Here is a 25,908-nt window from a genome sequence, read left to right as displayed (position 1 = left end):
CACCAAGGCGGCAGGCATGTGAGGGTGGGGGAGATGGTTTAACCAGGGCGCATGGTAGCAGCCAAACTAGTGAGGAAGGTGCAGGAGCCCAGGAAGAAGTGGAGGACGAACTGATGGAAGACTCATCAGATGAGGGAGACCTTGATCACATTTCTGTTGTGCGAGGTTGGGGGGAGAGGACAGAGGAAGGAAGCATGATTGTTACCTCGCCACCAACACAACAGGGACTTGGTGCTCCTGGATGCGCAACACACATGAGTGCCTTCTTGCTGCACTACCTGCAACATGACCCTCGAATTGTGAGAATTAGAAATAATCCTGACTACTGGGTTGCCACACTGTTAGATCCCCGGTACAAAAGTAAATTTGCAGAAATTATTCCTGCCATAGAAAGGGATGCACGCATGCAGGAGTATCAGCAGAGACTGTTGCAGAATCTTACATGTGCTTTTCCACAAAATACCAGTGGTGCACGTAGTGAATCTCACAGTTCCAACTTGCCAACCGTGGGACCGTCAAGTGTTCAGCACTCAAACCGTAACAGAACCACAGTATCTGCTGGTAACATCAATTTTGCGGAATCATTTCACCACTTTTTTAGCCCATCCTTTGCAAGGCCACAGGAGACAAGAAGTCTGACACATAGTCAACGCCTAGAGACGATGGTACAGGAGTATCTCCAAGTAAACATTGAAGCCACGACTGTGTCACTGGACCCTTGCTCTTTTTGGGCTTCCAATCTGGATAAATGGCCAGAGCTAGCCACTTACGCCTTGGAGATCTTGTCATGCCCCGCAGCCAGCGTTCTGTCTGAACGTGTGTTCAGCGCTGCTGGTGGTGTGCTGACAGATAAGCGCACGCGGCTCTCCACTGATAATGTAGACAGACTCACGTTCATAAAGATGAACAAATCATGGATCCGAAACGACTTTTCTACCCCTGTGTCATCCTGGGGAGAGTAAAAGCTTGATGATTGGTTAAAATCACCCTACCAACCGTTTTAAGCTTTCAAATTACTAATCATGTTTATCTGTATCTTGACTGGAAAATAATTTGGGCTTTGTAGCAGTGTGCAGCACTGATCCTATTAGGCCATCTATAATAAGCTTCACCAGATTTAAAATTAAAAATAATTTTTAGCTGCATCTAGCCCGGAAAATAATTTTGGGGCTCCGAGATGCGCAAGACACATAAGTGCCTTCTTGCTGCACTACCTGCAGCATGACCCTCATATTGTCAGAATTCGAAGTAATCATGACTACTGGGTTGCCACACTCTTAGATCCCCCAAACTTTTCGATCAACCTTTTCATTTTAATAAAGACCAAAAAAATGGTCATTTTTGAAATTATAAGCATTAGCAGGTTGTTAGAAACTGAAATCAAACAGTTTTCAACTCAAAACTTTATTCTAGGTGATGTTACATTTTCACATAGGACCCCTTGTTCGAAAGGAGCTTCTGAACTCTCTCGTCCATTGAATTTGTCAGGTTTTGGATGGTTTCTGCTTCAATTGTTTTGCATGAGGACAGAATACCCTCCCAGAGCTGTTGCTTAGATGTGAACTGCCTCCCGCCATCATAGACACTCCTTTTAATGATGCTCCAAAGGTTCTGAATGGGGTAGAGGTCAGGGGAGCATGGGGGTCACACCATAAGTTTGTCCCCTTTTATGCCCATATCAGCCAGAGATGCAGATGTTTTATGTGCAGCATGAGATGGTGCATTATCATGCAGAAAAATGATCTTGCTGTGAAATACACGGTTCTTCTTCTTGAACCATGGCAGGAAGTGCTGTTTGAGAAAATCCACATACATTATGGAGTTCATCTTTAGCGCCTTCAGGGATCCTAAAGGGGCCGACAATCTCTCTCCCCATGATTCCAGCCCAAAACATTACTCCACCTCCTCCTTGTTGGCGCTGTAGCCGTGTTTGCGTGGGGTGTCCATCAACCAGCCATCCTCCACTCCATTCATCTGGACCATCGAGCGCTGCACGGCACTCATCCGTGAACAAAACAGTTTTGAAATCAGTCTTCATGTAATGTTTGGCCCACTGGAGCCGTTTCTGCTTGTGTGAAGTGGATAGAGGAGGTCGACAGGATGGCGTATGCACAGCTGCAAACCTCTGAAGGACCCTGCATCTTGTTGTTCGGGGGACGTTGGAGGCACAAGCAGCTTCAAAAACTTGTCTGCTGCTATGACAAGGCTTTTTTGCCGCTGCTCTTTCAACCTGACGTAATTGCCTGTAGGAAAGAGTCCTCAATTTGCCCTTATCAGCACGCACACGTGTGTACTGTGAATCAGCTACATACTTCTTGATTGCCAAGACACTTCATCCTGATCATCGCACAATGTTGATTGTAGTCATGCCTTGACCTAAACACTCCACAATTTGTTGCTTCTCAGCAGCCGACACATCCTTTTTCTTTCCCATTTTGGCAGAAAATGTAGGCTGCTTAATAATGTGAGAGAGCCTTCTTAAGTAGTCTTGCCTTTCATTGGACACACCTGCCAAACTAATTAGCACAGGTGTCTGCAATTGCTTACAGTGATATAAAGAGCCCTGACACACATCACCATCAATGAGTTTAACTGACAAACAAACAAATTCTTGCCTTATCACTCCTAAACACTTTTTGCATAATAATTTGGAACACAGTGTACATGTGCTTTTCCACAAAACACCAGTGGTTCACGTAGTGAATCTTACAGTTCTAACTTGCCAACCGTGGTCTGTATGGAATTGTTCAATAAAGGGCCCAAAATTAAGATAACATAGATGGGAGAGGTCTCTATGAATAGGAATTCCTAAGTATTTGATACCCTGTGAGGGCCAGGCAAAGGGAAAGTTGGACTGGATGGAATCCTATATGGATTTAGGGAGGGAGACATCGAGGGCCTCAGACTTCGCTGCATTGATTTTAAAATTTTACCATGTAACAAAGTGATCTATTTCAGCCATAACAGCAGGGATGGATATATGTGATTGAGTGATATATACTAGGACATCATCAGCAAATAGAGAGCACTTGTACTCGGTGCCTCCCACCTCAATCCACCTAATATTGGGGTTATGGCGAATTGATGAGAGCAGGTGCTCCGTCACTAGGATGTATAAGAGAGGGGACAGAGGACATCCCTGCCTTGTCCCATTGGTGATTGTGAAAGGTGATGAAAATGTTCTGACGCACCCCCTGGGCCTTGGGACACCCGGAGCCGGACCCTTTTTGGTGGATGCTGGTGGTTGTAGTCTTCGTGGCGGCGATCCGGTTCCGTGGCTCAGGGCGGTCAAACCAGTGGCGGAACTATTTATGTGGTTTTGATGTTTAAATGTCCGACTACGCCACCCGTGGATTGCGGTCAGAGTGAACCGCCGCTACAGGGCAGACCGCTAAGGCTGGTGTTGTGGGTGCAGCAGAGCGTAGCATAACTCCCCACGGGAGGAGTATAGCCTCAGGGCAGTGTATGCGGAGGATGGGGGTGATGGTGCAGGGCAGCAGCAGTAACGACACGGAGTCAGTGATGCAGTTCAGGGCCTTTACTCACAGTTCTTATTATCCAGACCACGTCTGCAGGTAACGGCTGCCCACGTCGTACTGTGCTCACCAGGTGAGGGGCTCAGACAACTCCCAGATAACTTTGGAGCGCTTCACAGGACCCCCTTTATGTGTCCTTTGTCTGGCCTTTCTTACCAACACTTCTGTCCGGCTGCCTCGGGCCTCCTCTTGGTAAACTTGGCGCCAGTTTCCCTGACCCTATGTGGTGCCTTCCTAGCGGGTGGAGCAAGGGGCTGCGCCACATAAAATGTCAGAGCCTCCGGTTTCTAGCTGAGGGTCGTTTCCTGCCTCCACTAGTTCGGGGACCGGTCTCCCCCTTTGGCCTGACCCCTCCACGCAGGTGGATTCGGGCGTGCGGTGGCGACTCGCCCGTCCGCACCCCTGGGATCCCTTCATTCCTCGTTCCTGGAGCCTTCTCCGCTCCTCTTCCTTCCTTCTCCCTCTTGCAGGCCTGGGCCTCTGTTACTAGGCCCGCCTCCGGAGCAGAGCTCATGCAGAGCCCCTGCTCCCTGCCACTTCTGCTCAGACTTCTCTGCACTGAACTAAGATGGTGCCCACCTTTTATACTCCCTTCTCAATGCACCCAGGAACTGCTTCCTCCCTGCTCCTGCACTGCAGGGTTCCCCTTCCTCAGTGTTCCCTCCCCCCACTCCAGCCAGGGACAGGGACTGTCGTGCCCATCTCAGGGGCATATTGGTCGCCCTGCCCCACGGCAATGTGGTGTAATGCATGCAGGTGTCGGGTCCTGATCCACACTCCATCCTTATCTGAGAGTGAGATATCACACCTCTGGGTGAGGTGCAATACGTCTGTAGCAACCGAGCCCTCGGTGCTACAGTTCCATTTATCTTCAGCCTAGGTGACGTATTGTGATACAGGGCCGTGATTTTGGCTATAAAAGGGTCCCCTAGACCCCTACCCCAAGCTTTTTAAGAGAATCATATATGGCGTGCCAGGAGACTCTATGGAATGCTTTCTCAGCATCCAACGAGAGTGTCTACTTACAAATTTTTAACTGCATCTAGCCCAGGAAATACTTTGTGCCTAGTAGCAGTGTCTGCTAGTCAGCGGATTATCCCGGCTGTTAAGCAAGCTACACCACCTGTAGTTTGGACACTTAATTTTTTCAAAGGAAATGCTTCGGGACCACGGGATACTTAGTGAAGAGCATCAGGAGGCACCCCAAGGCATAGGGGCTGGGACTGGCACTAGGATGCCTTGCGGTGGACAGCCGAGCTCGATCCTTATAAAAGCTTTTTAACTGCAGCAGCTTTAGTGGACGCTACTGGAGCTGGAATTACGCGGCTGCTGGCATGAGACTTGCCCTCCAATAGATCCTTGTAAATGGATTTAAAGTGTATTCATTCAAATTAGAGGGACAATTTAAATTAAAAAGCTTAGAGCTGCCTCCACCACAGGGGGGCTCTCTCGACCCACCAGCGGACAGGCACCAGTATTGGGAGAGGGGGGCTGGCCGTCAGGGTTCACCGCGGCTCTGGCACAAACCCGGCGACACGGAGGTGGCACGGGCAGGAGCGGACTGGCCGTCTCGGCTTCTCACTTTTTGGATTTTAGAAGGGCATGACATGCCTATATCTGTGTCTCCCCCTCCTTTTACTCCTCCACCTCTTTTCTTTTCGCATGACTATATGTACTTGTCACTTTTCCATGTGTTAGTTGTGTCTTCTGAGCAGTTTGTCAGCTTTTGGACACCTTTGAAGGTGTTTTCTATGTGTTTCTATGTGTTTTTGTTTGCCTGCCATTGGTTTTAACGGTGTTCGAAGGTGTTCGACGAACAGTTCGACGAACAGTTCGGCGAACACACGGGTGTTCGACGAACCGAACCGAACTCGAACACTACGGGGGTGGCTCAACACTAATCACTACCTGCCATTTCTTGTACAGATATCCGTGCTCATATCCCTCAGACACATTCTCACCCACATACATAGGTGGCAGAATAATGTATAATATTTCTATGCTGAGAAAACTTTGTAGGATTTGTATCGTAGGAAAATTTGCCCACCTCAGATGGACTTTTTTCACTGCTTGTTCTATATAGCAATGCTATTGCAACCAACCAAGTCTAGATGTATGCTTTTAATGCATAAATGGGCAGTATAAATGGTGTATAATATTTTAATGCTGAGAAAACTTTGTAGGATTTATATCGCAGGAAATTTAGCACACCTCAGGTGGACTTTTTTCACTGCTTGCACTATATAGTGATGCTATTGCAACCAACCAAGTCTGCCTTTATGCTTTTGACGCACAACTTGAGCAGTATAAATGGAGTATTATATTTCCATGCTCACAACAATTTACAGGATTAAGAGAAAAAAGAATATTAGTAGCCCTGAGAATGGCTATTGATATAAGTGCAGCAGAAAGGAAGTGCAATTAACCTTATACTGTCCTACACTATCCCTTTGGCACAATTTCTCCATAAGTGTGTTAACAGCAGTATTAATATTGATTATAATGAGCTCTAGTAAGGGCTGTTGTTGTAGTTGAAAAATATAAAACTGGAGTCAAATTGCTGCCTATACACAGCTAAAACTCTGTCTCTAGTTCATCAGCACCTCTCCCTGCTCTGCCTGTTTCCGTTGTTACCAGTGTACAGGTATGTTTACTATCTACAAAATCCTGCTGATTAGCCCGCATGCATGCATGCCGGACATCACAGTGCTGCCCCGAGTGCCACAATGCCTTTTCTCTAATATCATACAGTCTGTTTTGGTCAGAAAGTAGCACAGCAGCGGTTCTTAATCTGCATATGGATCATTAAAAGTCCTTGTTCTACTTGCTCATAGACAAAGTCATGTTACAGGCACAGTCGGGAATTGTAACCTCACACACTCCACTACGGTGGGCTGTAAAGTTGAGATGCAGCCAAGAGATCATTTATACTTTTTCCTGGATGTGCTGCATGGCTAAAGCAAGGTGTGGCCCCAAATGTGTACTAAGGGGCCAGCCCAGGAGGCATAAGTCCCCCTACCCTAAGCTTTGGCCATTCCTTTGACCTTATGCTACATATGTCAAACTCTGACCTGCGGGCCAAATGTGACCCACAGGGTGAGTATATTTGGCCCGTGACTCTGGGCGGGTATGCCGCCCGGCATCACACTTTCACCCTACTTCGCACTTTCAACTTCATCCTAGATACCGATACGATTAAAAGCAATGATGGAGGAGGGAGCGTCAGCTGATGCTCCCTCTCCCATCATTTCCCTTCTGTGTCTGACTTCTAAGTGCAACAGATGACATGATGTCATTACAACGCGCTCGCTACACCGAGATGTGCAGAGTATCTGAAGACACCATGAAGAGACCTGAGCAGCGGGGGAACGGGCAGAGGTGAATATTTATTTATTTTTTAATGTGGGGCCTACAGTATTATACTGTATGGCGCACTATGTGGGGCACATTATACTGTATGAGCAATTTTTGTGTCCATTATACTGTAAGAAGGGCTGTGTGGAGATTACAGTTGGAGAATCATATTGTAATGGGGTCACCATTTTTTGTCAGGGGGATTGAGGGGTAGGGTCATCATACCATTGCTTGTGGACGTTACTGTGGAGTTATTCCCTGTGGGGGTATCATACAAATGTTTGGGGGCTCTTTTGTTTGCATCATACTTTATTATCTGTTTTATTCAAGGCTTTTTATCCTTTATTATTTCATATTTAAATTAGATCATTGGGTGATATCCTTTTTTTCTGCTCTTACATAACATATTATATTAGTCCAATATTTTATTATCAATTCTTCTAATTAAAATGAACTTTGTTTCCATATGAAAAAGTTTGTCGTTTTATTTGATGATAAGGAAAAACTTCCTCAATTGTAGACATTTTTTTAATAAATATCAAGGTTGGCCAATGACTTTGTCCAAGCTTTTAATTTTGTCTCTCTGTGTATTTGAGTTTGACATCCCTGCCTTATGAAGTTTGTATCTCTTGATTTCATTATTTTTTCTCCTATTTATAGACTCTGCTATTGTCACAGAATTTATCTTTAGCCATAACTATAACTCGTTCAATACGAGTTGTATATGCAGTTCCCCTGTTTAGTGGCTATACAGTATATTGTCAGAATTATAAAAAAAAAATATTTCAGAAAAACAGTGCTACATTGTAGATACACAGTATATATTAATAATAATTGCAGATAACTTTGGACCTAAAAACAACATTTGTCAAAAATCTAAAAGGGGCTTTTCTGAGATTTCCTAAGGAATCTTATGATTTGTGTGCACACCACCTCCTAGTAATAAGAGTGACATGCACGCAATCATTTACTGGTAATTTACGGCAAGTTACATTTATTCACATTGTCTAAGTGAAGGCCATTGCATTTGTTAGTAAAGACAAGCAAATCGATTCACAGCACCCTGGTCCTGTGGCTACATCAGTGGTCTATACCACCAGATAGGAGCCCTGCAAACCACCTCATACCTGGCTGAATCCTCCTCCCAGCCTCGTATCACGTGTGCATCACTTTGCGCCCAACCAGCAAATCAGAAGATTTGGCAGAAGTTTACGCCCTATATTTACAGCTGCAGGAAAAGAATGGTGCTCATTGTTAGCATCCTCTCCTCTTGTTACCCTTCTCTCTGATGAACCTTTTGACTGTAAAGGGAAATGTATCAGTATGTAATGCAGGATATGTTCAATAGATAAGTTCTTTTTTTATTAAGGGACCTTTGGCCTCTTTTACCTGGTGACTAATTTATGAATGCATATTTAATATTAGATGCATGCATTAGATATTATTATTATTAATTATTATAGTGCCATTTATTCCATGGTGCTTTACTTGTGAAAAAGGGGTATACATAGCAAACAGCAAGTACAATAGTTTGAACAAAATCGAGTCACCGACTGGTACAGGAGGAGAGAGGACCCAGCCCGCGAGGGCTCGCAATCTACAAGATAGATTAGGTAATTTATAGATGCTGCTTTTTTGGAAATACTTGCACTTTTTTGCACATTTTTTGCATTAGTTTTCTTATGGCAGTGCCTTATTTAAAGAATAGATGCCTATCAGGGAAAGTATATAGGGACAGTCAACGCATGAGAGTGGGCTCTGTATCATATGTCGTTATCAGGGTGCCAAACTCAGCAGCAAGGCAGGGCCAAATGATAGGGTGAGGTAGGGAAAGCATTTTTCTTATCTCTAGTCCTATCTACCTAGCCAGGAACGATAATAATTTCTGTTAGCATTTGCACGTTTACCATCTCATACATCAGTGTACAGTATATCTTACCAGAGTTACTAATTCACTGAGATTGAGATTGGGGTTATGAAACTATTGACTTCTATCTCTTGACCCATTTGCCCACTCCTCCTTTCTATATCAAATATAGTCATGACCAAAAATGTTGGCACCCTTTAAATTGTTCCAGAAAATGAAGTATTTCTACCAGAAAATTATTGCAATTACACATATTTTGTTATACACGTTTATTTCCTTTGTGTGTATTGGAGCAACACAAAGAAACAGAGAAAAAAAGTCAAACTGGACATAATTTCACACAGAACCTCAAAAAGGGGCCAGACAAAATTGTTGGCACCCTCAACTTAATATTTAGTTGCACACCCTTTGGAATAAATAACTGCAATCAATTGCTTGCTATAACCATCAACAAGCTTCTTACACCTGTACACTGGAATTTTGGACCACTCTTCTTTGGCAAACTGTTCCAGGTGTCTCATATTTGAAGGGTGCCTTCTCCCAACAGCAATTTTAAGATCTCTCCACAGGTGTTCAATGGGATTTAGATCTGGACTCATTGCTGGCCACTTCAGAACTCTCCAGCGCTTTGTTTCTATCCATTTTTGGGTGCTTCTTGAAGTATGTTTGGGGTCATTGTCCTGCTAGATATGACCTAGAACGCAAACCCAGCTTTCTGACACTGAGCACCACATTATGACCCAAAACCCTTTTGTTATCTTCAAATTTCATGATGCATTGCATACAGTCAAGGCACCCAGTGCCAGAGACAGCAAAACAACCCCCAAACATCTTTGAACCTCCACCATATTTGACTGTAGGTACTGTGCTCTTTTCTTTGTAGGCCTCATTCCATTATCAGTAAACAGTAGAATGATATGCTTTACCAAAAACCTCTATCTTTGTCTCATCTATCTTCAAGATGCTTTTCCAGAAGGATTTTGGCTTACTCAAGTACATTTTGGCAAACTGCAATCTAACTTGTTTATGTCTCTGTGTCAGCAGTGGGGTCCTCCTTGGTCTCCTGCCATTGCGTTTAATTTCATTCAAATGTCGACGGATAGTTTGCGCTGACACTGATGCATCCTGAGCCTGCAGGACTGCTTGAATTTCTTTGGAACTTGATTGGGGCTGCTTATCCACCATCCGGACTTTCCTGCATTGCAACCTTTCAATTTGTCTTTGCCGTCCACATCCAGGGAGATTAGTTACAGTGCCATGGGTTATTAAATTCTTGATTATGTTGCACACCGTGGACAAAGGAACATCAAGATCATTGGAGATAGACTTGTAACCTTGTTGATATTTTTCAACAATTTTGGTTTTCAAGTCCTCAGACAGTTCTCTTCTCCTCTTTCTGTTTTCCATGCTTAGTGTGGCACACACAGACACACAATGCAAAGATTGAGTCAACTTCTCCCCTTTTTATCTGGTTTCAGGTGTGATTTTCTATTGCCCACACCTGTTACTTACCACAGGTGAGTTTGAACGAGCATCACATGCTTGAAGCAAAGTTGTTTACCCACAATTTTGGAAAAGTGCCAACAATTTTGTCTGGCCCATTTTTGGGGTTGTGTGTGAAATTATGTCCAAGTTGCCGTTTTTTCTCTGTTTTTTGTGTTGTTCCAATACATACAAAGAAAATAAACATGTGCATAACAAAATATGTGTAATTGCAACTTCAAGGGTGCCAACACTTTTGGCCATGACTGCATTTGTTGCATTCAAAGGTATATAAACCTGTCCATATATATATATTTTAGTGCCATTATTTGATTTTCTTTATATTTTTAATGTATATCTAATAAAATTTGATGTTTCTAGTTGTTTGTTTTGTCCACTGATTCTAGAATTCTGGCAAATAACAGGTTGTTTGCAGGTCAAGGACTACTGGCGTGACTGCTAGACAAGAATCCTGTGAATCAATTTGCTCATATATTTTTGTTAGCAATAAACCATGTATAAAGTTGTAGGAGGTGAACAGAAAGAGGTAGGACTGATTATGCAGCTACTTACAACTGTTTTTCCAGGTTTGTGTCGATCTGGAGCACAGTCGACTCTTTGCGATTATAAGTCTTGTAAAGAACTGATCTCAGCAGTAAGTTGCTCAAAACACAGAAGTATATTACACTGCATTTCTCCTCAAAGTAAGAAATTCATCCCTGCTCATGTAACATTGAATTCAAGCAGTGGTAGGTCTGAAGTATATATCACATAGGATACACTGATACTGCTGTATACATCACATAGAAGATACCGAGACTGCTGTATTTACATTGCATAGGAGACACCAAAACAGTTGTATATACATCAGTTAGGATACACTGAGAATGCTGTTTACGTCATATAAATGAAACTAAGACTGCTGTATACATCACATAGATGACACTGAGATTGCTTTATACATTACATAGGAGACACTGAGATTGCTGCATATACATCACATAGGAGACATCGAGACTGCTGCATATACATCACATAGGAGACACTGAGACTGCTGTATATACATCACATAGGAGACATTGAGATTGCTGCATACATATTACATAGGAAACACTAGGGCTAGTGTATATATATCACATAGGAGATATTGGGACTGGTGTATATACACTGATGAGCAAAAGGGTAACAATGTTTTGAACTTCTGACTTTCAGGCTCCATATCTCACCATCCACTACTGCTTCGAACGTGAGATTACCATCATTTTATAGACAATCATCTTGGCTATCTCATATATAAATTTAACTTGCAGCTATTTAGCATATGATTAGTTAGGCAGATTCTTGTCATGTCACTGCATTGTTACTGTTTTTCTCCTAAAAATCTAAATTTAAGTTTTTATTATTTTGTTAGTATTTTGTAAATCCATCTTTGGCTTTCAACACTGCCTGAATCCTACCGGGCATGCTCTTGGGTATGTCTACAGCTTTTTCTTCAACTCTACCCACAAGTGTTTGAATGGGTTGAGGTCTGGGGACTGTGGGGGCCAATCCAGAACCTCTATGCTATTGTCATTGAACCATGTCTTCATCAATTTCAATGAATGCTTTGGGTCATTGTCCTGCCGGAACACTATGTCGTTCTTTTCATACCCATAGTACTCAAGTGTACAAAGTAACGCGACTTGTAGGATACTCATATATGTCTCAGCATTGAGACTACCATCGATCCATTATCCCCCTTTTCCCTTGTTTCTTCCAAACCCATTTGCACCCATAAAAGCCTAGTCTATTGAATTTTTGTCTCATCACTCCACGTTACCAATTTCCAATCTTCTAATGTCCACTTTTCGGATTTTTTTGCAAACTCGAGCAGACGCTTCTTATGATGATAATGAAGTCAATGCTTCTTCACCATTTTTTGTTACTACTTGTGTAGGAGGATGTCGGGCTGAGAAGACGTTGTGTAAACAAGGGAGTTGATTGGTTAAAATATTATGTTGAATATGTATATGGTGAATTATGTGATAAAGTTGTTTGCTGTGTTTTATCCCTATGGCCGTTATTGTATGCCGGTTCTCCTATAGACTCTGCCTAAGGCCGTCCGTGGGATGCAGGAGGTCTGTCCACTAGGGGAACCATACAATAGGTATATTGTTTACATTACATTACTTAGACATTAGATAGATAAACTCAGAGATTACATAATTCGCATGGAGGGGTTAGAACAGTTTTATAGAAAACAATTTCCATGTTGCAGAGTCTGCAGAGTCTGCCAGGGTGTAGTCCATGACACGGACACCCGAGTTCTGGGTCCACGACCCTTATAGAATGGAACCGGTGCAGGTCCCATACAAAAGAGTGGAGTGTAGAAGGAAGGTTAAGCGGACAGGGAGACATGTTCAAGCAGCAGATACAGCGGTGGAAAAAGTGTTTTATCAGTGCAAGTTTTCGGAGCAGAATGAGGACACATTTGATACTCGATCTGGATGCCGGTATAGTTCTGGGCTTAAAGCCTACAAGAGGTACTGAAAAGCAGGCCTCTATATCCCTCATGGGGATATTTTCAGCTGGGTTGCAGAGGAAGTGGAAGATGATGGGTCTCAGTGCAGGATGAGGATGAACACTGGAAAGGAACATAACCAAGGCTACTTCACTAACAAGAGACCATGTCTTAATCTGTACGCTGCAGCCATGTGTAGAAGAATTGCACAGTAAAAGTGAGGTTGTTAATCCGGAACTCAGAGCTCCTGTCTTGTTTGAAGCCGGTTCTGGTCCCATGGACAATGTAACAGTTAGTACAGAAAATCCACCATCACACTACACACTTCACTCTCAGTCCTTTACAGAAGAGTGGACACAGGGCGAAGACAACTCCATTCCGGCCCACAGCGTGCTGTTCCCGGCCCTGTGCCTCCCCCCTTCACTTGTGTAACATGCTTTGCATGGTGCTTGCATGGATGTCTGTGATCTCACTTTTACGAAGCATACGAGTCACCTTCACTGCTGTGTTTGTAGCGAGAGAACTGATAGACCTTGTGATGGGTTGACTTGTTGCCTGGACATCCCCCTCTTGGATTTTGAATGGATGGACTTAATTTAGTATTTTTTCAATTGTCATAGCACTCACATTTTGGCCGTTTTCTTGGCCGAGAGGCCGGTATCGATTGAGCTGAATGATGCTGTTTCTCTTTTCTTGGGAAATCTTCTTTATGGTTGCTCCTTGATTGGAACCAGTGACCATTCGCTTGGAAATCAACCTAATGACACACTGAGCTATTAGGAAATGTGAGAACAGATTGTAATTTGTAGTATACAGGAAAAAAAAAGATTTTTCCACCACTAGGTGTCTGAAAGTCAAAAGTTCAAAACATTGTTACCCTTTTGCTCGTCAGTGTACATCAGATAGGAGACATTGGGGCTGATGTATATACAGCACACATGAGACACCAAGACCATTGTATATACATCACATAAGAGACACCAAGGCTGATGTATATACATACACACAGGGGCTGGTGTATATATATCATAAAGGAGACAATGGGGCTGGTGTATATACATCACACAGGAGACAATGGGGCAGGTATATATACATGACATAGAAGAAACTGGGGCTGATGTATATACATTACACAGGAGACACATTTATACACCAGTCCCTGTGTTTCCTATGTGCTGTATATACATCAGTCCCTATCATATAGGAGACACTGAGGCTGATGTACACACATCACAAAGGATATACAGGCTGCTGCATACATATTACAGAAGCGTATGCTTCCTTCATCGTTGGGACAGGAACACAGGGCGCTAACTCTGCCCATAAAGAATATCCTAATGCTGGCACTGGCCAGGGTCAGCACGTAATCATTAGTTGCATGTGCATACTTATGTTCCAGAGAGGAATCTGTGGAACCCCAGGGGTCTGGTTACCACAGTAATAGCAATATTACGTCTGTGAGCAGGTGGGAGGTCTCCTGGTCAGGAATCCTAAGCATGCCACACCTCGTGCCCAGTCCTGGGAGGGGAAGAACTTCCCCTATATAAACTGGGGCTGAGGTGGGGTTAGAAGAGAACACAGACAGAGACACAGTCTGGTCTGGAGTGGATCAGTTACAGGGAAAATAAGAACAGGAGCTCTGTGGGAGCAGGAGTGAGTGCCAGAGGCTGGAAGCTAGATAGCTCGCCTTGGCTGAAGAGATCTCACCGGACACGGAGTCCGAGGCTGTGGGGACTGTTCCATACCCAGCAGCAGAAACCGACCGGCAGGGGATTTCAGGTCCTCTGGCCAAGAAACCCGAAGGCACGGTCACACGCAAGGGACCAGCACCGCCGTCCTGGAGCGGAGGCTACCAGAAGGCCCCGAATCACCGGCCATACGGGTGAGCACCACACGGTACACTCAGGGACGTGGGCTACTTTTACCCGCTTCTAGCAAGGTAGCCAAGAAGAGTACAGTTAGTTGGGGAGGCCTACAACTCCGCCTGGCCAGAGGAGATCCTGTCTGCTCACGGACTGACCAGGCCCCGATCGCTAGCCAGTACTCCCGGGAGGGTCTACCTTTGCCACCAGTAAAGACCCTGAACTACACCGCACCGTCTCTGAGTGGTTCCTGGTGCCTGCGTGCAAATCCGCTATCCCCATCATCCACGTCTGCTGCCCTGAGGCCATACCCCTCCCGTTGGGGGTTATACTACCCACGCTGCACAACTGTACCACCGGCCTCAGCGGTCTGCCCTGCAGCGGCGGTTTCATAACCGCATTCAACGGGTGGCGTAGTCGAACAATATCACATCTGCCACTAAAAACATCGCCACTTAGTTTGACACCCTGGGCACGGACCGGGTCACCGCCACGAGGACTACTACCCCCAACAGATCCGGCTCCGGGTATTCCTCAAACATGGCCCAGGGGGCGCGTCAACTTTTGGCGTAGTCGGCAGGATTTCGTGCCCGCAACCACCGGGTACTGCGTGCCTGAAAAAGACTGTTAAACTTACCTGTGGTGAAGATTCCCGCCATCCGACGCCATCTTTTGCCTTCTTCCCGCCATCCGTGGAGTTTTCCCGCCATCCGACGCCATCTTTTGCCTTCTTCCCGCCATCCGTGGAGTTTTCCCGCCGTTGGACGCCATCTTGAGGACGCCGCGCGGGAAGAAGAGGGGCGTGGACTCCGAAAGCGCGCGAGAACTGAAGCCCCGCCTCACGTCCGGACGTTGCGTAAGGTCCTGGAAGGAGCCCAGCAGACGCCGACGTCACAGGAGCGCGACGGAAGGTCCTCAACCCTGACGATCCACTGCGGAGCCGCGGCCTACGGAAGAGGATCATCGCAAGGTAGGCCACGGTCCATTAGGGGGGAGGAGGATGTCGGATACGGAGGAGAGCTTCACTGCCACAGCCACCGCCAGCACCACCGCTGCTGCGGTCATGCCTTTCACCATGCCCTATATCCCGGGGGCAGCCTGGCTACCCCAGTACTCAGGGGAGTCACATACCCTAAATGACTTCAGAGAAAGGCTGGATAGCCTCTTCCAGGTGTACCCCCTCACAGAAGAGCAAAAAGTGAGCATCCTGGTGGCTCAATTAACAGGGGTAGCCCAAAGGGAGGTAAAGTCCTGGCCACTTGGGAGGAGGAGGACTGTCGCAGAGATACTAGCCCGGCTGAAGGACACCTTTGATACCCGTACCTCAGCCGAGATCAAGCTTAGATTCTACGGGTGCAAGCAGCGAGCACATGAGAATATAAGGGACTATGCACTAAACCTACAAGAGGCCCTGAGAGCCATTAAGTAGGCCGACCCTGACGGCGTGGGAAACGAAGACAAGTTGTTGACTGAACAATTTATAGAGGGTCTACATTGCAATGCCCACCGAACCCAGTTGCGAGCAATGGCCTTACAGGACCCTCATCTGGACTTTGCACAGTTCAAGGACAGAGCCATCCGGGTGCTCCGAGAACCGGCACCAGGTGGCGCTGTGACCCACAAACGCCCTGCTACCATTTACCACCAGGAGACGGTGCCCTTGTCGGCAGGGCCTGTCGGAGCTGATGCGCAGGCTTTAAACAATGACCCGGCTACAGACCTGCACCGTCAGGTCCAAGAGCTAACTAAAAGCGTTGCCGCGCTAACCCGAACTGTGCAGTCTTTACAGGTTTCTACTCCAGGGAAGATCCAGCTGGCATCCGGACCGGAGGATATCCCGTGGCGCCGACCAAGGAGGACCCCACCGGCCAGAGGAAGACCCAGCGACCGATACAACGAGGACGGACAACCCATCTGCCGCCGCTGCAATCAACCCAGACATATGGCAAGGTACTGTCCTTTAAACTGGCACAACCTGGGGTAGAGGGCCAACCCCTAGGAATAAGATCGCCAGGCCCATCGAACTGGCGTGACAAATACGTGGGAGGACGTCCAGTCTTGCCTGTAGTACTGGATGGCATTCCTATGAGTGCCCTACTTGACACCGGGTCACAGGTCACCACCATTCCGTACGTGCTCTTCAAGCAGTACTGGAATGACTCGGATATAACCCGCTACCCAGACGACGACTTGAGTATCATCGCCAGCAATGGTCAGCCCGTGCCACAGATCGGATTTAAAGAGGTGACCATTAAAATCGGTAGAGTCGAACTGGCAGCACAGGGACTGATCAATGTAGACATTGACAAGCGCGAGAGTCACCCAAAGATAACTCTAGGAACTAATGTGATTGAAAATTGTCTTGCAGAGGTGATTCTCATTTTACAGCAGGTTGCCAAGAACGCCAGCTCCGGTCAGCAGCGGGTGCTCCAAAAAGAGATCCGGGCACTGATGCGACGGCAACAAGTGGAACTCTCCGGTGGTGAGATTGGTAGCGTGCGAATGTGTGACCCTTTCCCTATTGCCATGCCCCCGAAAAGTGAAATGATGATTTGGTGCCGGGCAGCTATTGGTCTGAGAGGTAGAGATTACCAGGCAATGGTAGAACCAGTCTACTCAGATAGTAGGCCCACCATTTTGACGGCACGGGGGGTGGTTGATGTACGCCATGGGAGGGTGCCCGTTCGCATAATAAATATCGGGAAGAGGGAAGTGTACCTGCCCCGGTATGCTACGCTAGCCAAATTGTATACCATCAACCAAAATTCTGTACAGTCCATGGAACCCTTGCCTCCATCTCATCCAGAGGAAGGTAACGGCTCTAAGCAACAAATGGAGGACTGGTGTCAGCAACTGCATTTGGGTACTGACTCCACTCCTGCTCACCAAAAGCAGGGAGTCTACCGGGTGATCCAGGAATACGAGAGAGTGTTCAGTAAACACCCGCTGGACTTCGGGCGAGTAAAGGGAGTGGAACATAACATCCCCACGGGAGATCATCCTCCCATAAAGGAGAGATACCGACCCGTACCCCCTGCACACTACCAACACGCCAAGGGGATGCTTAGAGACATGAAGGAGGCTGGGGTAATCAGGGATAGCTGTAGCCCCTGGGCAGCTCCACTAGTCTTGGTTAAAAAGAAAGACAACACCATGAGAATGTGTGTAGACTACCGGAAAATCAACCGTATCACACACAAGGATGCGTACCCCTTACCAAGGATAGAGGAGTCTTTAGCTGCTTTAAAATCTGCTAACTTCTTCTCCACTTTGGATCTCACTAGCGGGTACTGGCAGGTTCCTGTAGCAGAGGCGGACCGGGAGAAGACCGCATTCACCACCCCGATGGGACTTAGCGAGTTTACCTGCATGCCGTTCGGACTCTGCAACGCACCAGGAACCTTCCAACGATTGATGGAATGCTGTCTGGGACACCGGAACTTTGAGACGGTCCTGCTGTACCTGGACGATGTTATAGTTTATTCCAAAACCTACGAGGACCACCTGAAACACCTGGCGGAGGTGTTTGAAGCCCTGGCAAACTACGGTCTGAAGGTGAAACCGTCGAAGTGTCACCTGCTAAAACCAAAAGTGCAGTACCTGGGACACGTGGTGAGTGCTGACGGAGTGGCCCCCGACCCTGATAAGATCACCGCGATTAAGGAATGGCCAAGACCCTCCAGCGTAAAGGAAGTGCGGCAGTTCCTCGGGTTGGTAGGCTACTACCGAAGATTCATTCCCGGTTTCACCAAAAAGGCCGCTCCTATGCAGGACCTCCTGATAGGCCAGTCCAGGAAGGCCAAGAACCAGAAGCCGCCCTTCAGATGGGAGAAGCTGGAAGAAGAGTCCTTCCGCCAGCTGAAGATGGCCCTCACGGGGGATGAAATCCTGGCGTACCCGGATTACAGCCAGCCCTTTATCCTCTACACCGACGCAAGTAACATCGGGCTAGGAGCCGTACTGTCCCAGATCCAGCAGGGGAGAGAACGGGTAATTGCTTACGCCAGCCGAAAACTGCGACCCACCGAAAGAAACCCTGAGAATTACAGCTCATTCAAGCTAGAGTTCCTGGCAGTGGTGTGGGCAGTCACCGAACGCTTTAAGCACTACCTCGCCTCTTCCCGGTTCACCGTGTACACGGATAACAACCCGTTGACACACCTGGACACTGCAAGACTCGGTGCCCTGGAGCAGAGATGGATGGCCCGCCTGTCCAACTATGAGTTCACGATTAAATACCGGGCAGGACGCTCCAATACCAACACGGATGCCTTGTCCAGAATGCCAAACCTACCGGACGTAGGGGAAGATCCAGAGGAACTGGAAGAGGTTGAACTCCCCGCGTTCCACCGTCATGGGACTACCCAGTATTCCCACCGTGTAAGGGGTAAGCAATCCACTACGTTCAACCCCTTACCTCATTACAACTGGGCGGAAACGCAAGACAGTGACCCCGCCGTCCGACTAGTGAAGGAGATGCTGACTCAGCCAGATGCCCGCCTTGACCCAGACGCTCCGGAGGAGACCAAGCAACTGTGGGCTGAGAAGAGTCGACTGTTCCTTTACAAGGGGAAGTTGTGCCGCAGAATGGTTAACTCCCGGACGCATGAACTGGTCTGGCAAGTAGTGGTGCCAAGAAGAGACGCGGCAATGGTACTGGAGGCATACCACGACGGAGCTGGGCACTTCGGATGGAAGAAGCTGGAGTTCCTGCTGCGCGGGCGGTTCCACTGGGTAGGCATGAGAGGAACCATCGAGAGGTGGTGCAGAGACTGTGGCCCATGCAACCTAAGAAGGAAGGACCGTGCCAGCCAGAAGACTCCCCTGCAGTCCATCGTCACCAAGCAGCCGTTGGAACTGGTAGCCTTGGACCATGTAAAACTGACCCCCAGCAGAAGTGGCTACGTCTATGCGTTAACCATCGTGGATCACTACTCCCGGTTCTTGGTTGTAGTCCCCGTCAAGGACTTAACGGCTCAAACAGCAGCTAGAGCCTTCCAGCAGCACTTCTGCCGTCCACACGGATACCCAGAGCAGGTGCTGACGGACCAAGGACCTGCCTTTGAAGCGGAAGTCTTCCAGGAGTTCTGCACCCTGTATGGCTGCCGGAAGATAAGAACAACACCCTATCATCCGCAAACCAATGGACTCTGCGAGAAGATGAACCAGGTGGTGATAGACCTTCTGAAAACATTGCCCCTGGAAGAACGCAGTCTGTGGCCTGAGAAACTGCCTGATCTGGTGGACCTATACAACCACATCCCTGTAGGTTCTACCAACTGTACCCCGGCTTACCTAATGAGAGCAAGACCTGGTAAGCTGCCTGTTGATCTGGATATGGGAGTCCTGACACCCGAGGACACTTCACCAGAAGCAGACTGGGACACAGAGAGGCAGCAGCAGTACCGGAAAGTACAGGAGAGCGTTGAGCGAAGTCTCCGTCAAGCAAGAGAAAGACAGGAGAAGACTTACAACCAGCATGCTCCCGCTGTTCCCTTGGTACCTGGAGAGCAGGTCTTGAAGAGGAAAAGACGGCTCCACAAGTTGGACGACCAGTGGGAGAAGGACCCGTACACCGTACTGCCATCAAGCCATGAAAACCCGAAAGTCTGCACAATCAGTAAGGATGGAGGAGAAACCACAGCCATTGTCTCCCGAGATCACCTGAAGAAGTGTCCCGAGCAGCTACGAAACCCTGAAGAAGATCAAGAAAACCCTCGACCCGCAGAGAAAAGGGAAGAGATGGTCAGTACTGTACTCGGAGACTTCCCTCGGTCTTGGACACAAGTAAATGGCACTGTTGTGGTACCCGTCCTCACCTTCCTCCAGCCAGCATCCCAAGTGCCTACGGAAAAACAGGTAGAGCTGGAAGAGCAACCGGTCCAGGAGGCAGAAGACCCCACACAAGCAGACCAGGAGAATCGACCCTCTGCTTATAGTGAGCCTGCCGTGCCCCTAGTGACCCAAAGAGTCCGTAGACAGCTGCCCAGCTTACCTTTGACAGCTCCTACACCCTGTAGCTCAGGACCGGTCAGTAAGCTCCATAGGTCTACTAGGGCCACTAGAGGCCAGTTGCCCGTACGTTGGAGGATCTAAAGTGTTCAAACTGTTTTATTGGTATTTACCTGTTTACTGTTGCTTGTAAATAATTATGTTTTTCCAGTTATGTTATAGGTGTCTTTTGTGGATTTACTAGAACTCTATTGTATATATGTTTGGAGCGTAACCCAGGAACGGACTAAAGACTGTTAAAGACTCGGGGCAGAACAGACCCCTACCTGGTTACGGCTCCCTGTTCTTTGGTGAAATGGACACCCTTTTGCTTCAAAAATTGCACCCGGTTGCGGACACGCCGTGACCACCTTAACGTGTTTTTCTTTATTGTATTGTTCCTGTTTATACCCTGTTATGTTTTCAAAAATATGTTTAGTCCCGGAGTACTAAATTTTACTAGGGGGGAATGTGGAACCCCAGGGGTCTGGTTACCACAGTAATAGCAATATTACGTCTGTGAGCAGGTGGAAGGTCTCCTGGTCAGGAATCCTAAGCATGCCACACCTCCTGCCCAGTCCTGGGAGGGGAAGAACTTCCCCTATATAAACTGGGGCTGAGGTGGGGTTAGAAGAGAACACAGACAGAGACAGAGACACAGTCTGGTCTGGAGTGGATCAGTTACAGGGAAAATAAGAACAGGAGCTCTGTGGGAGCAGGAGTGAGTGCCAGAGGCTGGAAGCTAGATAGCTCGCCTTGGCTGAAGAGATCTCACCGGACACGGAGTCCGAGGCTGTGGGGACTGTTCCATACCCAGCAGCAGAAACCGACCGGCAGGGGATTTCAGGTCCTCTGGCCAAGAAACCCGAAGGCACGGTCACACGCAAGGGACCAGCACCGCCGTCCTGGAGCGGAGGCTACCAGAAGGCCCCGAATCACCGGCCATACGGGTGAGCACCACACGGTACACTCAGGGACGTGGGCTACTTTTACCCGCTTCTAGCAAGGAAGCCAAGAAGAGTACAGTTAGTTGGGGAGGCCTACAACTCCGCCTGGCCAGGGGAGATCCTGTCTGCTCACGGACTGACCAGGCCCCGATCGCTAGCCAGTACTCCCGGGAGGGTCTACCTTTGCCACCAGTAAAGACCCTGAACTACACCGCACCGTCTCTGAGTGGTTCCTGGTGCCTGCGTGCAAATCCGCTATCCCCATCATCCACGTCTGCTGCCCTGAGGCCATACCCCTCCCGTTGGGGGTTATACTACCCACGCTGCACAACTGTACCACCGGCCTCAGCGGTCTGCCCTGCAGCGGCGGTTTCATAACCGCATTCAACGGGTGGCGTAGTCGAACAATATCACATCTGCCACTAAAAACATCGCCACTTAGTTTGACACCCTGGGCACGGACCGGGTCACCGCCACAAGGACTACTACCCCCAACAGATCCGGCTCCGGGTATTCCTCAAACATGGCCCAGGGGGCGCGTCAAATCAAAGAGCTGGCAAAATGGGGCCAGTGGCCCAAGCACTATGGTCCCTGGGAATCTGCCCAGGGGCTGGGAAAAAATTACATCAGGGTCTGTAAACAGCCCGGGGGCCGTAGGTTCCCCACCCTACATTAATGGATAGCAGTGCTGTAAAGTATAAATTCAGAAAATTTCCTATTAGCAAAAATCATATCTGGAGAACTTAACAGGTGACATGAACAAAGAGAACATGTTGAAAGCTGATAAAAAAAAATAGTTTATTGTAGAGGAAGGGAGATAAATATAATATTTTAGAATGATTCCTGAAAAATATTAACAATGCCAAAGGAAGAAATAATATACCCGACACTGTTAAAAGTAGAATTTTAGGCTCAGACACACTGAGACTAAGTGACTAAATTGTGAAAGATTTATTGAAGAATTTCTGCACTATTGGTGGGACAAGGGGTGAAACCATATTTAAAGAGCTAACCCCAATAGTAAAACAGAGAATAACAAGTTTATAGAATTTCATGTGGTCCCTGAACCTCTACCCTCCATAATTACAGATGTATTTTTTGGAATGCAGTAATGTACGGTAAGTACTACACAGATGTAACGGCAGCCAGCACAGAGACTGTTGCGTGCGGTGCCTATGCTATTTGTATACTACAGTATTCTTCAAAGTGAATAAAACAGCTACACTACACAAATAGCATACAGAACTGTGGCATGCTATACTACTGACTTAGCTTGGTAGCCACCATATCGACAGTGCTATATCTGTATTTTCATATGGGTATAATAATAATAATAGTAATACAGTATATGTGATGTAATGTCTGATATTGCTTCATGTTGTATCTCAACACAATTTTTTTTGCTAATTTTGGTCTTTCAAGAAGGCACTGGTGGTCCTTTAGATGAAGGTGGTCTAGTAACGGCAATCCGAGGAGGAACGTCAAGATTTTTCCCTTTAGGTCCATCATTCTTATTAGGTTCACCTCCTGGAACACAAAAAGCAAAAAGTTTAATTTTTTATAATAATTTAGTGCTGACTAATATATACCTTGTTATATTAGATTTTTAATTTGTAAGTCAGTTTACTTATATTACAAACAAATATCACTGAGTAAGACCACGATATATATAGATATAGATAGATATATATTCTAGACTTGCTTCTATCTCTTTACTTTCTTTTCTTGCATTATCATTCTGTGAAACCAGCAACCCTAGACTACACTAGGGCTAAATAAGCCAAAAAATGCTTAGAATAAGAATGCCATGTGATGCCACATAACATGTGATATTTGGATAGTAAAGCTCTTATTCTTCCCAATATGGTCAATGGAAACATTGCACAGTTATAGTAGCCACCAACAATCCTAACTTATGTGAAGGTAGTATTTATTGGGTTGATTTGTTGTAATGTAACACTGCATTAATTGCAGTCAACTTACATGTGCCTCCACCAATTAATAAACTCTAGATCATCCATTTATGTACTGGCTGCATGGCAATGCACTGGGGAACACTGTATTAGAGACAACAACCATCATCTATATGAAATAAAACACGTTAAGTTTTACTTCTTTCTTTGTTAAAAGCAAAGTAGAATCAATCAGGTGCACAAGACAAAGCCACTATGACGCTTTTCAGGTTAATATGGCCATTAGTTATGGCAAAAAACGCATTTGTAGTGGTTTTGTCTTGTACATTGTATTGATTCTGTATTGTTTTTAATGAAGAAAGAAAAAAAACTTGAACTGTTTTCTTTCATGCTGTAATGTTACAAGTGCCATCAAGTGCCAGAAGTTAGTCTCAACATTGCTAGTGAATAAAATGTACTTGTTAAATTCTCAAGAATTAGTTTTTTTTTTATTTGATTGTTTAAAGGGAACTGGTCATATAAAAATACGCTATTGACCTACATATATGGGGTTAATCTGCAGGTTGATAGCATTCTGACACCATGCTGCCACCGCACTAAGAGCCCCACGGCCCGGAGGAAATGCACGTTATTCCTCCCAGCAACCTCAGGTTTTCAGTCATAGGGGTGGGCTGGCGGAGGTTTCAGTCACTGTTCAGTGCATAGTGAGCGGCAGCTGTAATTACGCTCCAGCACCGACTGACAGCTGGCACTAATTGTTAGCTAGCTGTCAGTCAGTGCGGGGGCATGGTTACAGCCGTCGCTCATTATGCACTGAGTCTTAACTAAAGCCGCGCCAGCCCACCCCTATGACTGAAAGCCTGAGGCTGCTAGGAGGAATACATTTCATTTCCTCCCGACAGCGGGGTTCTCAGTGCAGCAGTTGCATGGCTTCAGAGTGCCATTAACCTACAGATTAACCCCATATGTGCAGGTTGATAGCACTTTTTTACATGACAGGTTCAATTTAAAGCACATTCTCTAGATTATGGATGACTGCAGCAGTCTAGCTGTGATGACCGAGCATATGCAATGCTTACAATCTCTCTTTAATAAAGTTTGCAAGGGCTGATCTAAAGCTGGCAGAACTGATGGATCCAGCCAGCTTTAGTGCCACTGCACTCCTCCGATGCTGCAGCATCGAATAGTGCACAGTTCGGACCAGCATAACAGCCATGTCACTGGTCCAAAAGGTCAATCTGCAAAAGTGCACTGTCCCCAAGCAAACAGGGAGCTAGGAGGCAGGAGAGTGGTGTTCTCCTGAAGATGTAATGTGAGAAAACCCATTTAACCACTATAAAGAAGAGCAACAACAAGCAGTAGAAAACTATTATAGTTTATATTTTATTTTGCATCAAAAAAATCTGTATCTGATCGTCTTAAAGGCAAAATGTAACAAAATGATTTTTTGTTATGTAACACGGATGCATAACAGTAGATCACAGTTCTAAGTCGGAGATCTTGAACCATCACTCACTTTTATGGAGAATGCAAATCTCTTTCCAGAACTCATATTTCCACTTTAACGTCTGAAGACTTACCGGTGGAATTATCTTTTGGTTTAAAGGGATCTTGTTGGGCTTCTGCTGATTTTTCTGCTGCTTTTTTACTTCTCTTCTTATTTTCTTCAGCTTGCTGCAATACAGATGAAATCACCATGAAACTATCGACACAAAGTAAAAGTGGTGTATGTATGGAGATGGACAAATGAGAGGACACATACAATTAAGGTCAAGCAGAGTGCTTGGAAGTCAACACCGCCATCTGCTGGTAAAAGATGAGAGGGAAAGCAAAAGCAAACAGGATTACAGCAGTGGGAACCCCAAGAGTGGAAGTGCATGTTCCCAGGGAAGACGTTTAAGACAATGTAAGGTCATGTAATACTTGTGTATAAAATATAAAAGGCCTGGCTGGGCCGAGAAGGGGTTAGTTGGCGCCAGAGCCTGTGCCAGGTAGGTCGTGTGACCATGAAGTGGGCTTACAGCCACCATTGCCACCGAAGGCCTGACCTGAGTAGAAATAGGTGACCCGTGACAATAGAAGACTATGACCTGCAGCAGTAGAAGACCATGACCAGAGCCAAACCATGCTTGAGAGATGATCCGGCTGTAATGAAGGATCGTTCAGGTGGGCCATTACTGCCAGCGTACACTTACGGTACAGGGTGTGGGCTGTGGCTGCGCTTGGGAAGGGAACGAGGGTGGCCAGTGTGACGAGCACACGCAGGGTACTAAGTGACTCGCTACCAGTGATCTCCGTTAGTGCCAGTGTAACAATCAAAAGCACTTGCAGAGAATTTGACAGCGATGGGCCTAGTGTTGTGAGTGACGCCCGTTGAGCTAAGACAGAAAGGTATCAATATTAATTTGACTGTTTTATCATAAGGATAATGTATACAAATAGAACGTTGAATAAGA

The 25,908-nt window shown here is 46.5% G+C and overlaps 2 protein-coding genes across 2 annotated transcripts in view; both read right to left on the bottom strand.

Annotated features, from left to right (window-relative positions):
• LOC141178827 (transmembrane channel-like protein 2-B) overlaps positions 1 to 22,826 on the bottom strand; it is a 167,866-nt gene extending 145,040 nt beyond the window's left edge. The window contains exons 1-3 of the mRNA XM_073660642.1: positions 22,808 to 22,826; positions 14,006 to 14,146; positions 13,367 to 13,512 (exon numbers count right to left, since the gene is read on the bottom strand). Of these exons, the coding sequence (XP_073516743.1) occupies positions 13,367 to 13,512; positions 14,006 to 14,146; positions 22,808 to 22,826 (306 nt within the window). The remainder of the gene's footprint in view (positions 1 to 13,366; positions 13,513 to 14,005; positions 14,147 to 22,807) is intronic.
• A 130-nt stretch (positions 22,827 to 22,956) lies between these two features.
• Positions 22,957 to 25,908, bottom strand: part of LOC141177313 (transmembrane channel-like protein 1) — a 165,239-nt gene continuing 162,287 nt past the window's right edge. Inside the window, exons 17-18 of the mRNA XM_073660443.1 lie at positions 25,033 to 25,126; positions 22,957 to 23,066 (exon numbers count right to left, since the gene is read on the bottom strand). Of these exons, the coding sequence (XP_073516544.1) occupies positions 22,957 to 23,066; positions 25,033 to 25,126 (204 nt within the window). The remainder of the gene's footprint in view (positions 23,067 to 25,032; positions 25,127 to 25,908) is intronic.

The sequence above is a fragment of the Phyllobates terribilis genome, unplaced genomic scaffold, assembly GCF_046119375.1.
Source record: "Phyllobates terribilis strain yellow unplaced genomic scaffold, ASM4611937v1 Scaffold_1__5_contigs__length_1240528914, whole genome shotgun sequence".
In the NCBI taxonomy this organism is placed as follows: Eukaryota; Metazoa; Chordata; class Amphibia; order Anura; family Dendrobatidae; genus Phyllobates; species Phyllobates terribilis.
This window is presented reverse-complemented; position numbering and strand designations above follow the sequence as displayed.